At 48.4% G+C, this 13,575-nt stretch overlaps 1 protein-coding gene across 2 annotated transcripts; it reads left to right on the forward strand.

The window, feature by feature from the left end:
- The first annotated feature begins 3,226 nt into the window (after positions 1-3,226).
- LOC147117031 (uncharacterized) lies at positions 3,227-11,652 on the forward strand. 2 transcript variants are annotated; one of them, XM_085987610.1, is made up of 2 exons: positions 3,227-6,913; positions 9,358-11,652. In XM_085987610.1, exon 1 carries the CDS (start codon positions 4,811-4,813, stop codon positions 6,407-6,409), a length of 1,599 nt encoding a protein of 532 aa, XP_085843736.1. In that variant the 5' UTR covers positions 3,227-4,810; the 3' UTR covers positions 6,410-6,913; positions 9,358-11,652. The 2 variants fall into 2 exon arrangements, with proteins under 2 accessions (XP_085843736.1, XP_085843735.1); XM_085987609.1 differs by lacking the exon at positions 9,358-11,652 and adding an exon at positions 7,535-9,036.
- The last annotated feature ends 1,923 nt before the right edge of the window (positions 11,653-13,575 follow it).

Consider the following 13,575-nt stretch of genomic DNA (forward strand, 5'->3'; position numbering starts at 1 on the left):
ACAGATAGGGAAGAAGGTGTAGTGGTCATCCCGGGCAAGGAGGGTTAAGGGACCTTGTGTACTGTGAAGCCCATAGAAGGTTACGACCTTGGGCTCATGGTAAATGGTGTCCCGGAGGCACTGCAGGCAGTCATGCAGGCAAACCTCACAGCGTTTGCCACCCATAAACACGACTGCGGGAGGATCACAGGGTTTGAGGTTAAAATAGACGGGGACCCCATGGCCCGACCACAGAAGCAGTACAATTTCCCCAAGGAGGCAGAACCCAACATGGAGGCAGCCATCACCTCCTTAGTTAAACAGGGAGTGTTGAGGCCCATAGCCACTCATGTTAATTCTCCACTTTGGCCGGTTAGGAAACCGGACAATTCATGGAGAGCCACGGTGGACTATCAGGTGCTTAACAGCAATATCCCCGCGTGTGCCCCCACAGTAGAAGCAGTGGCTAATCTTATTAGCAGTATTCCAGCATCCACGAACACATTCACAGTGCTGGACATTTTGAATGGATTCTGATCCATCCCTTTAAAATGGGAGGACCAATATAAGTTTGCCTTCACCTTTAAGGGACAGCAGTATACCTGGAACTGTCTGCCACAGGGTTTCCACAACAGCCCCAGCATCTTCCACCAATGCATGAAGGATAGTTTAAAAGAGTTCAGTCAGCCCACTCAGTTACTGCAGTATGTGGATGACCTGCTCTTATTTACCGACTCGGTCGGGGAGCATGGCCCACTACTGGCTGAGCTGCTGGAGCTGCTGCAGAGAAAGGGGTTTAAAGTTAACCCCAAGAAGGCGCAGATCAGTCAGCAAGAGGTTAAATTCCTGGGTCTGACTGTCCGTACAGGAGAGAGGGCCATAGATAAGGCAAGGAGGGAAGCGGTCCAGGAGTTACCGATTCCCAATTCAGTAAGAGGGGTGAGGTCGTTCCTGGGATTGACGGGGTACTGCAGGGATTTTATAGAGGACTATGCAGCCACAGCGGCCCCTCTGCTCCATCTCCTACACAAGGGAGTGGAGTGGTCCTGGGATGAGGGATGCCAGGCGGCATTTGTTAATTTAAAGGGAGACCTGCAGACCGCACCAGCCCTAGGAGTGATGGGAAAAGGGAGCTTTTTCTGGAGGTAGCAGCCAGTGGGGATAGCCTGAGTGCTGTGCTGCTCCAAGAGTGGCACGGTAGGCTGAGACCCGTGGTCTATTCCTCCAGAATACTCACCGATGTAGAGAGGAGCTACTCAATATGTGAAAGGCACCTTTTAGCCACATATTGGGCTGTGAAGAAATCCCAGATCTTTGCAGGCACCTCTCCCATCACCCTCCTCACACACCACACATCCACTCAGATGCTTTTGGATGGGAGGATTAAAGATGGGACAGTCAGCAGCATTTGCATTGCACGCTGGACCCTTCTCCTCTCACAGATGGATCTGAAGGTAAAGGGGTCTTTGCGAGCCAAAGCTTGCGGCCAATATGGTATACCCTGGAACAGCCCATCGATGTTCCATAGATGGGGTATGGGAAGTGAACATAGGTTTACGGGCCGGGATACATCCCACGGGCCGCGAGATCTATGTAGACGGTTCTGATGCGCTATCAATTACTCATAAAAGACTGAGAGTTAAGAGAGTAACTAAAGGCTTTTATTAGCAAAGAACAGAGCATGCCTCTCGTGGTTGACTGAGTTCCAAGAAGGCAGGGGGCTGCAGGTCAATCACCTTTATACCTGGGCCTGTGTGGGTGGAGCCAGCCGAGACATGTTGAGGCATGCATAGGTACAACAGTGTGTAACAACAACAACAACAACAACAACAACAGTGGTTTACCACATTCACCCCTTGTTTAAAATTGAGTCCGGCGGGGTGAAGTGTACTAAAGGTTCGTGTAAGTAAGTCTATCAGGTGGCCTTGTATGCCGTCCTGATCGTCGTGGTGGCGGCGGTGATGGTGCAGCATCCAACGTTGAGTCTGGCGTCTCATTGAGTGGTTGGGTGGTCAATGACGGGTCCTGGGGCTGCGGCATGCCATCTAGCGGGGTTGGGTTGTGGGTAGTGGTGGATGGCAATGGTAGTGTTTCAGGGGCACCCAAAGGTGCGAGATCTCGTGTGGGGGCTGTGTCCTCCCGCCCGTCTGGGTACGTTACGTAAGCGTACTGGGGGTAGGCGTGGGTAGTGGAGGATGGCGAGGGGGGTGTTTCGGGAGCACCCGAAGGTGCGAGGTCTCGTATGGAGACTGTGTCCTCCCGCCCGTCCGGGTACACCACGTAAGCATACTGAGGGTTGGCATGGAGGAGGCTCACCCTCTCGACCAGGGGGTCCGTCTTATGGGACCTCACGTGCTTCCGCAGTAGGACGGGTCCTGGAGAAGTCAGCCATGTCGGTAACGAGGTCCCCGATGTGGACTTCCTGGGGAAGGAGAACATTCTCTCGTGAGGGGTAGCATTGGTGGCTGTACAGAGCAGTGACCGAATGGAATGGAGCACCGCAGGGAGGACTTCCTGCCAGCGAGAGGTCGGGAGGCCCTTAGATTTCAAGTTTAAAAGGACTGCCTTCCAGACCGTCGCATTCTCCCTTTCCACCTGGCCATTCCCCCGGGGGTTGTAGCTGGTGGTCCTGCTTGTAGCGATACCTCTCGAGAGCAGGTACTTCCGGAGTTCGTCGCTCATAAAGGATGAGCCCCTGTCGCTATGAATATAGCTAGGGAAACCGAACAAGGCGAAGAGGTCATTCAGACATTTAATGGCCGTGGTACTGGTCATGTCTGAGCAAGGGACGGGAAACGGGAGTACTCATCAATTATGTTGAGGAAGTACACATTGCGGTCGGAGGAGGGGAGGGGCCCTTTAAAATCGACGCTCAGCCGTTCAAAGGGGCGCGTGGCTTTGATCAGGCTTGCTCTGTCTGGCCTATAAAAATGCGGTTTGCACTCGGCACAGATTTGGCAGTTCCTGGTCATGGTCCTGACCTCCTCGATGGAGTAGGGCAGGTTACGGGATTTGATGAAGTGAAAAAACCTGGTGACCCCCGGGTGGCAGAGGTCATTGTGGAGGGTCTTCAGTCTATCGACCTGCGCGTTGGCGCATGTACCACGTGATAGGGCATCTGGGGGCTCATTGAGTTTCCCGGGCCGGTACAAGATATCGTAATTGTAGGTGGAGAGTTCGATTCTCCACCTCAAGATCTTGTCGTTCTTGATTTTGCCCCTCTGCTTATTATTAAACATAAAAGCTACTGAACGCTGGTCAGTGAGCAGGGTAAATCGTTTTCCGGCCAGGTAATGCCTCCAATGTCGCACAGCTTCCACAATGGCCTGGGCCTCCTTTTCGACAGAGGAGTGTCGAATCTCGGGGCCCTGGAGGGTCCTTGAGAAAAAGGCCACGGGTCTCCCCGCCTGGTTAAGGGTTGCAGCTAGGGCAAAGTCGGAAGCGTCGCTCTCCACTTGGAAAGGGATGGACTCATCCACTGCGTGCATTGTGGCCTTCACAATATCTCCTTTTATGAGAGTGAAGGCTGCACAGGCCTCTGCTGTCAGGGGGAAGGAGGTGGACTTGATGAGGGGTCTGGCTTTGTCCGCATAGTTCGGCACCCACTGAGCATAGTACGAGAAAAACCCATGGTCCCGATCCCCACGCGGCTGGGGGAGCCCAAGATGGCGGACAAGATGGCTGCCCCCACGGTTCGCACGCGGCGCTGCTGGCGTTAGCGGTTTTACCTTTGCAGGCGCTGACATAGTGTCCTTTCTTCCCGCAGCCGGAGCAGGTAGCGTTTCTCGCCGGGCAGCGTGCTCTGGGGTGTTTTGCCTGGCCACAAAAATAACATTTCTGTGCCTTGGACATCGCAGCAGCAGTTGAAGGTGGCGGTCCCATGACCCAAGGTTGTGGCGTCCACGTTGCGGAGCGGTTAGGGGAGAAGGCGTCCATATTCCTGTGGGCCGCGTCGAGCGAGAGCGCGAGGGACCCTGCCTTTCTCAGGTCCATTTCTCCCTTTTCCAACAGTCTCTGCCGGGAGTAGTCAGACCTTAGACCCGCAACGAAAGCATCTCGGATCAGTCCCTCCGTGTGTGCTGCGGCTGATGCTTCTTTGCAGTCGCAGTCTCGGCCGAGTATCCGTAGTGCCCGTAGGAAGGCCTCCACCGATTCCCCGGGCTGCTGTCTGCGGGATCTTAAGAGGTGCCGGGCATAGACCGTATTTACCGGGCGTGCGTATTGCCCTTTTAGCAGACCGATAGCCGCCGCGTAGGTTGTCGCGTCCTGGATTATTGTATAAACTTGGTGGCTCACCTTTGAGGCCAGGATTTCCAACTTGTTTTCGTCCAGGGTCACAGTTGAGGCTTGCAGGTAGGCCTCGAAGCAACGCAGCCAATGCGCGAATTTGGTAGCCGAACCCGCCTCTTGGGGGGTCTAGGTCCAGGCATGTTGGTCTGAGGGCTCGCAGCAGCTCCTGTTGCTCAGCGTTTGGTGCAGCAGTCTGCTGTTCAGCGTTTGGTGCAGCAGCCTGCTGTTCAGCGTTTGGTGCAGCAGCCTGCTGTTCAGCAAATGTCGACATTTTGTTTTTGCTAATAAAATTGATGCGCTATCAATTACTCATAAAAGACTGAGAGTTAAGAGAGTAACTAAAGGCTTTTATTAGCAAAGAACAGAGCATGCCTCTCGTGGTTGACTGGGTTCCAAGAAGGCAGGGGGCTGCAGGTCAATCACCTTTATACCTGGGCCTGTGTGGGTGGAGCCAGCCGAGACATGTTGAGGCATGCATAGGTACAACAGTGTGTAACAACAACAACAACAACAACAACAGTGGTTTACCACAGGTTCCAACATGGTATCCGCTGGAGTACGACTCACGGGTTGCGGGATCTTTGACCCAACGGCAGACATTGCCTTGGCAATCAAGCTCCCTAACACCATGAGTGCCCAGCAGGCTGAACTGTCCGCGGTGATGTACGTGGTTACACACCCCGACATCTTTCCTACCCTGTATACGATTTGCTCTGACAGTATGTTCACTTGCAACTCATGTACGGAGTACCTGGCCATCTGGTCTCGTCGTGGGTATACCTCCGCCGACGGGAAGCCCTTGACAGTAAAGCCCCTGCTGGAGAAAATCCTGGCAGCTGTGGGGGAGGAAGGTGCAGTTTTCATCCATAAGGTGAAAGCCCATTCCTCCGCAGAACCCCGCAGCCAGGGCAACCAGCAAGCCGATATGCTGGCCAAGGAGGGTGCACGTGCAGGCACTTTCTGGGACCCATATGAGTCCGGGCCAGTGGTAGCGATTACAGGCAGGGATGGGACACAGGGAAAATCAGGAATAGTGTTGGCCCCGGACCTTAAAACGGTCCAGGCACAGGACCCCGTCCTAAAGGCAGTAATTAGCGCAGTGATGGAGGGCAAAAGGATAGAGGACCCCTACAGCACAGCCCCTCTCACTGTAAGGGAGGGCATGTTGTTCAAGGCAGAACACTGGGTTCGCACAGGCGCAGTTCCCCAGCCCGTGACCACAGCGGTTCCTCTTCAGTTTCCCTGCGCAGGCGCAGTCGCACGCCTGAGAGGAGAGGTTTCCCAACACTGGGTCCACGCAGGCGCAGTCGCCTGTTTGAATACAGAGGATTCACAGCCTCTGCCGTGGGACTCCGGGGAGGAGGTTCGCGCAGGCGCAGTTCCCCAGCCCGTGACCACAGCGGCTCCGCTTCAGTTTTCCCGCGCAGGCGCAGTCGCCTGTTTGAATACAGAGGTTTCACAGCCTCTGCCATGGGACTCCGGGGAGGAGTTTCACGCAGGCGCAGTCGCCTGTTTGAATATAGAGGTTTCACAGCCTCTGCTGTGGGACTCCGGGGAGGAGGTTCGCGCAGGCGCAGTCACCTGTTTAAAGGGACAAGCTTCCCAGTCCACTTCTAGAGTGGTTCCCCCTATGGTGTGGGACTCTGGGGAGGAAGGGATAGCAATTCCTCTTGCAGGGGACATATGGAAGGAGCCGGTACCAGGTTTTGGACCTGGAGAGAAAGATTTTCAGCCACCAGCAGCGGGTGGTAAGGGGATACCTGCCCCCAGTACAGGAGTGGGTAGGGAAAAGGAGACAAACCCGGATAACTGGCAGGCTGCCAGGTATATTAAACAGTGCGGGCTGTTTGCATCAGGGGGAGAAGGTTCCCAGCCAGCTAGTGCTGTGACCCAGGCTCAGGGTCCGTCAGCCAAAGTTTCCCCCACAGAGACACCCCTCAGAAGGTCTCAGTGGGTCCGCAAGCCCAAGATAAGATGGTCACCAGAGTACCCGCCACAAAGAGCAATCTCCCAAGCCCGGGAGGAAACAGATCACAGAGGTCCCCAACTAGCAGCCATAAGCTGCCAGGGACAAGAAGCAGGAGGCAGTCCAGCTTTGCTGCAGGCAGCAGTAATCTGTGACAGTGACACCAGAGATTAGCCTGGCCATCCGGAGACGGGTGGCATTTGTATTATAGCTTTGTGTTAAGTTACCAATGTTTATAGCTTGCTTTTAAGGAGTTTAAATTTTAAGTTTAGAATGTAACTAGTAGGTTTGAGTTTAAGTTTAAAGTTTAAGTTTATAAGTGTGCCAAATGCTTGTATTTTGGTCCGAGGTCGAGGGACCCGACCATGTCTCCACCTAAGGCAGCAGGTCAGTGAGAGACCTGGCTGCATGTCCTTTTAAGTTCTTTTGCAGGAGAGTGGACAAAGGAGCAGCCCTGTTCGCCCAGCCTGAGCTGGGCATCAAATGAAGATATACAGAATGTTGGGGATCACCTTGCCACTGGACAAATCCAGGAGGAGACCCCACAGCGACCTTCGGGAGAAACCGGACAGGGTCCGGAGGAACCTGCCTACTCATCCTATGCAGCAGAGATGGCCCCAGCTGGCACTATCCTGACCGAATTTCACTTGCGGGAGACCTCGCTATTGAGGAGTCATGGTGAGGAAGCGCGGGCGCCTTGTCAGATAGGGACGCGTTCCCTGGGAGTGGGTGGTGATGGCCCGGGAAAGATTGTAAAGGGGAGTGGGAGACCCAAGAGATGCGTGGGTGCGTTTGGGGAAGGGAGGAACTCACCCGGGGCCCACGGGCAAAGTTAGAGTGTAAGTGTGGCTGGGAAGGATGAGTGGGTGGCCGGATCTGGGATCCAAGTTTGAGTGTGGGGCCAGTGAGAGCCGCCACACAGGCACCCATCATTTTCTGCAGCCAGTCGAGGGAAGACGGGAGAGGGAGGGACTGGGAGTCGTGATCCCATACTCCCCGGTGTCGGTCTGTGAGACATGAGGGGTACCCCGCCTCCACAAAGGGACAAGGGAATGACTCGGGGCTGGCAGATCAGACTGTTCTGTAAAATCCATTCTGTATGTTTTAAAAGTTTAAGAACATTAAAGGGGGGGGAGTGGAAGGAATATTTACTGCCCGGGTGGGAGGAGCAATACCCACTCGAATTTCGTGACCCATCATTGGCACGTGATGGTCGGGGTTTATTTCAGCATTTTGTTTCAAATGTTTCAGCATTTTGTTTCAAATGTTTAATGAAGATTTTTGTATTTTGCTTTACAGTTCCAAGCAGTGCAGAGGCGTAGGACTCTCTCTGTGCTTGTGATCATTTTGATTACATTGTATAACCAAGATTGCAACATTTTGTAATGTGTTATAATGTAACAAGTGGTGCAGGGGTATGAGACCCCTATTGTAACATTTTGTAATTGATGTATCTGTAGATGCCTACCGTACCATGGTTTTTCTCGGATTTGAGGGGAATAGATGGGTCGGGTGATCAGTGATAGGTAGCTATAGGTAAATACAGGGGATGATTGTTTGTGGGGGGTCAGAAAATTTTGCTCACTTCTTCAAGAGGATACTACAAGCAAGTTGGAAGTATCCAAGGAGGAAATGTAAGGGTTGCAAAATCCCCTCAGCCCCCGAAGATCGGGAAATATTAATCCACATTGTGGACGAAGACCTGTGTGATTTAAATTGTCTCTGGGTTGGACAATGTTTTAAAACCTACCCAGAACCGCAAAAGGCTGCGTTAAAAAGCTCGTAAGCTGGGCAGCACTTGGACACTGGAATCAAAGAACATTGTGAAAATCGCACACTTTAAGATTGTACATTTTATTAAAAGATGTACTCTTGAGTTTTGGACTGTTAAAAATGGCTGAACAGACCTCATGGAAACAGAATTAAAAGGACAGACAGGCTGTTAGCATATGAAACAGACAGGCTGTTAGCATATGAAAAAGCTCAGTGCTGCCCTGTAGTGGGTTTGAATGGAGCCCGAGCTGTCAGTCACCCTGTGGTATTGGGCGGGTCCGGTAACCTACAAGCTGTTTGTTTACACTGGGGAGTAGCCCATTTGAATCAGCCAATCATCGGACAGCAAGCACACTGGGTTGTTTACACACATCCATTCACTGAAATTGACTCTAAGATCAAGTGCTTGAAACTGCCAGCATGAACAAAGGGACTTTGTTTGCTAAGCACTCAAGACTGTCAACCAATTGCGGTTCCAGATGACCACAGGACAATGCTTTGTTTACAAAGCAATTGAATGCTATTAGCATTTGTTTGTATATCAAGTGGACACATCCAAACTGAGGAGGATCCGTTTAAATGAATGGGAGAACACATTCAAACCACTGCAGCTTTATTCGAAAGCCATCACAGACAATGGACACATTTAAACTGCAACTTTATCCAAACCCATCCCAGACAAGTGGACAGTTTGGATCTCTTTTGTTTTAGCCCAGAAACATCAGATCTGGGCGGGCCCCCAAAAAAGGGGTATAAAAGATAGCTTCCCAGAAGCATCTCTCTCTTCTCTTTTACTCTTTGGACTGCAGGTGAGCAAGGCTTCTGACCCACTAGCAAGACAATCTAGTGAGAAGTAAAGGGGTGGTAATTTAAGGGAACTGTTGCTAAGATTGTAAAATTAATATTGTAGCCATTTATCCCTTGTTTTGCCGTCTGCCTTCCCCTGTTAAGCAATTTTACCATGATTACTTTGATCGTGTGGTGTAGTTTCTTTAGTTTTAATAAAATTTGACTTTCTTGCATCCAGACCATTTGTCCGTTTGTAATATATCATTAATTATAAGTTCCTCCAGTCAGAACTGGAAGGATGGTTTAGCGATTCGAAACCGCTGATTGGAATTGGTCACAGTGCAGTGGCAAAAGGCTGCCTGACCAGGTAAATTACTGTAAACCAGGTAAAGGATGACCCGCTACACCATTAACAATTGCAATATCATTTATTATTGGCTAATCCAGAAACAATCTGTATTTGTTTAGCAGGGAAATCCTGGTCCACCTGATACTAAACGTATAATGATCTGTGGAGGTAGTTTGAGTGTATTGTCTTGACCTATGCTTCTGTTCTGTAGCCCTGGGAGGCATTAGAGTAGAAGAGTACCTCGTAACAGAATGAAGAAATGGTTTTCAATTTTCAGTATAAAGGTATGATTATAAATTTATTTCTACACTACAGACACGTTATAGCCTCTCAGAAATTCCATTTCCTCCATCAGTGGACTATTTTAGATAACAGTTGCAGTGAATGTTCAGTAAGAATATAGACTACAAATGCTTATTCAACACCAGACACTCTCTTTTCAAAATTGGTTGGGAGTGGAGTGTTTCTACCTCTTTCAGCATTTGTGTATATTACCTGCGACAAAGAAATTCTCAGTTAAAACCTACCTCTTTGACCATGTTTTTGGTCACCTGTCCTAATTTCTCCTTATGTGGCTCGGTGTTTGATAACGCCCCTGTGAAGTGCCTCGAGACATTTTACTACGTTAAAGGCGCTATATAAATGCTAGTTGTTGTTGTTTACAGATGGCCTAGCTCTGGAGCTCCCCTCTGCTGACCCAAACCCTAAGAAGATGTTCTTGATGGTCATTACCAGGTAGTTGTGCCAGGGTCTGCAAAAATTGCTTGGTGGCATCTTGTTGGGTGTGGTCAGTCAAGCAACAAAGGGAAGTATGCTTCAAATGTACAGAGCCTCAGCCAGACCCTATCTGGTGTACTGTACTCAGTTTTGGACACCACACCTCAGGAAGAATATGTTGGCCTTGGCAGGAGTACAGCGCAGATTCACCAGAAGGGCTTAGAGGGTTAAATTATGAGTACAGGTTGCATAAACTTGGCTTCTATTCCTCTGAGTTTAGAAGGTTGAGGGGGTGATCTAATCAAAGTCTGTAAAATGATTAAGGGATTCAATAGGGTAGATAGAGAGAAACTATTTCCTCTGGTGGGGGAATCCAGAAGAAGGGGGCATAACCTTAAAATTAGGGAAAGGTCATTTAGGAGTGAAATCAGGAAGCACATTTTCACACAAAGAGTAAGGAAATCTGGAACTCGTTCCCTCAAAAGGCTTTGGATGCTAGGTCAATTGAAGTTTTCAAGACTAAGATTGATAGATTTTTTGTTAGTTAAGAGTATATGGAGCAAAGGTGGGTAAATGGAGTTGAAATACAGATCAACCATGATCTAATGGAATGGCAGAGTGGGCTTGAGAGGCTGTAAGGCCTACTCCTGTTCCCATATTCCTATAACCACGGTGAGACCTAACCCTAGAGCTCCTGGTTATGTGGATCTGGAGAAATGCAGGATTCGAAAAAAATATGACCATGACTGAGGTTTTTCAAAAGATAATGGAATTGGACTCAGTCTGTTAGATAGATTATTAGAGGGATTGGGATCATAGGGCCAGAGGTTATGCATATATAGTCCATTGGCAAAGAGTTAGGGTAGATGCTAGAAGTACTTTTTTCACTGAGAATGTTGGCTCTCTGGAACAAACTGCTGAAAAATGCAATGGGGAAGGAATTGCTGTAATCCTTTAAAAAGAAACTTGACAATCTCCTGAGTGAAGAGGACATTTCCAGTTAAATAGGATAAGTTGCTATTCAGCCGCGATTATGAGGAGTTATGAGTTACCATGGTCCTCCCGTAGCTTGCTTGAGTGTCCTGGAGAGTTGGAGAGATATTTTCAAGAGTTTGTCGTGCCATGGAGGGAGTGCAGCGAAGATTCACCAGACTGATACCTGGGATGGCAGGAATGACGTATGAGGAGAGATTGGGTCGATTGGGCTTATACTCGCTGGAGTTTAGAAGAATGAGAGGGGATCTCATTGAAACTTATAAAATTCTAACTGGACTAGACAGACGCAGGAAGGATGTTCCCGATGGCGGGGGAGTCCAGAACCAGGGGTCACAGTCTAAGGATAAGGGGTAAGCCATTTAGGACAGAGATGAGGAGGAATTTCTTCACCCAGAGAGTGGTGAACCTGTGGAATTCTCTACCACAGAAGGCAGTTGAGGCCAATTCATTAAATATATTCAAGAAGGAGTTGGATATATTTCTTAAGGCTAAAGGGATCAAGGGATTTGGGAAGAAGGCAGGGACAGGGTACTGAGTTTGGATGATCAGCCATGATCTCATTGAATGGTGGAGCAAGCTCGAGGGGCCGAATGGCCTACTCCTGCTCCTATCTTCTATGTTTCTATGAATCGGACACAGGATTTTCCTTCTTGGTTCTTTTCCCCACCTCTTCCAGGAGATAGGATGGCGAATGGTTGGGTGATTGGTGTAAGAGATTGCACTGTTGTCTGAAAGGTATTTTCTTGCCCTGCTTTTTGTATCTTCGCATATGAGTTTGTGACAAATTGCTGTACAGCTGGATGGCTTTGCAATAAATTCAAACATATTTTATTCATGGTTAATTTCTGATTCCACATAAAAATTAATTTTGCTGCACAAATTCCCATTCAGTGAATGTTTAACTGCATCAAAACTGACTAGTACATCTGGCCATTCTGACTGTAGAACAAATGAAACATCTGTTTGGCAGGCCAGCATGTAATTGGCTTCATAGAAGAATTGCTTTATGACATGACACTGATAGTTCTTGCAGTGGATTGATAAGTAATTGTCTTGGAGAATTAGTGAAGTGCGGCGACAGGGTATAATTACTGGGCAGTAAAGCAAAGAGTTACTGCTAAAATATCCAATTTAAAAGGAAATGTATTTTTAAAAAAAGGGCAAGGCCATAGCGGGGCCTGTTGCTAACCTGATGATGTCATTATAGACTAACATAACAAATAAATAAAGCTGCATATATATTATGGCTAATCACATAAAAACATTTCACAGCACTTCACACAATTAATTTCTATTTTGTAGTGCAGAACTATTATGTGGGCAACCGTCCTGCACCAGCAATATCCCATAAACAGATAATGAGAGGACAGACCAATTAATCTGATTTTTGATGGTGTTGGTTAAGGGAGTTATCTTGGCAGGGAGCCTGCTTTTCTTTGGGGGAAAAAAAAGAAAAAAAACTTGCATCTATATAGTGCCTTTCATAACCTCAGGGGGTCCCAAGGCACTTCACAGCAATTAAAGTACTTTTGAAATATAGTCACTTTTGTAATGAGGGCAAACTTGGTGTGCACAGCAAGGTCTCACAAACAGCAATGAGATAAATGACCAGATAATCTGTTTTTACTGATGGTGGATGAGGGATAAAAGTTGGCCAGGACACTAGAAGGACGCCCCTGCTCTTCTTGGAATCGTGTTGTGGAATCTTTTACATTGGTTTAACATCACAACCAAAAATTAGCACCTCTGACATTGCAGCACTTCCCTTAGTTTTGCACTGAAGTGTCGGCCTGGATTAGGCACTCAAGTCTTTGGAGTGGAAGCTTGATCCTGCTCCAACCTTCTGAGTCAGAGGCGAGAGTGCTATCACTGAGCCAAGGCTAACGCCTAAATAGCAACATGGGCTCTTTAAATAACCACCTGAACTATCAGGACCACAGTTCAACATCTCATCTTCCAACAAAACAGCAACTCCTCAAAACTGCACTGGATTATTGGCCGAGATAACGTGCTAAAGTACTGGTGTGGGACTCAAACCTAGAACCCTCTGGCTCAAAGAGGAGACTGCTACCAACTGAGCCAAGTTGACACTATTTTTCTGCTGGTAAGCTAGTGCTATTATAAAAGCTGCCTCTTGCCCTTTGAGTTTCTGTGACTGTTACTCTTGAAATGAATAGGCAGAGTGCCAGTGTAAGCAGATTTTAGAAATTATTTAATTTTCACGGTTTGCCTCATCAGCATTCTTTGAAATGAAATGAAATTTGCATCAATCTAAAATCCACCGAATGTCTCTTGTGGAGGTGGCAGTCTTTGACTTCACTTAATAACATTAAAAAAAAAATCAAGATTAAGTTTGTACTTTCTTGCTGCCAGTAGTGAGGAACATTAATGCAATGGCTTATGTAGCTATTGCAATTTAGTGTCATACAAATAATGCAAAGTGTTTTCCACTCACACGTGTATATAAAGATACTCGTATGCGCTTACACATTAATGCAGAGGGTAATGTTAGAAGTGAGGATTATGAACTAAAAGATTGAGACTCACTACAAACCCATTTAAACATATGGGGCTGTGATCGTTGGATCAAAGGTTAGATACTTTAATTATTGTATTTATAAACCAAGCTGACTGAGTTTGATGCCAAACAAAATCCTATTCATCAGCCTTAGAAGGACAGCTTCATGATGCGTCAGTTGTTTATGGCACTGTTCTC

This window comes from Somniosus microcephalus, chromosome 5 (genome assembly GCF_052327205.1).
Source record: "Somniosus microcephalus isolate GS21.2 chromosome 5, FLI_Smic_1.0, whole genome shotgun sequence".
NCBI lineage: Eukaryota > Metazoa > Chordata > Chondrichthyes > Squaliformes > Somniosidae > Somniosus > Somniosus microcephalus.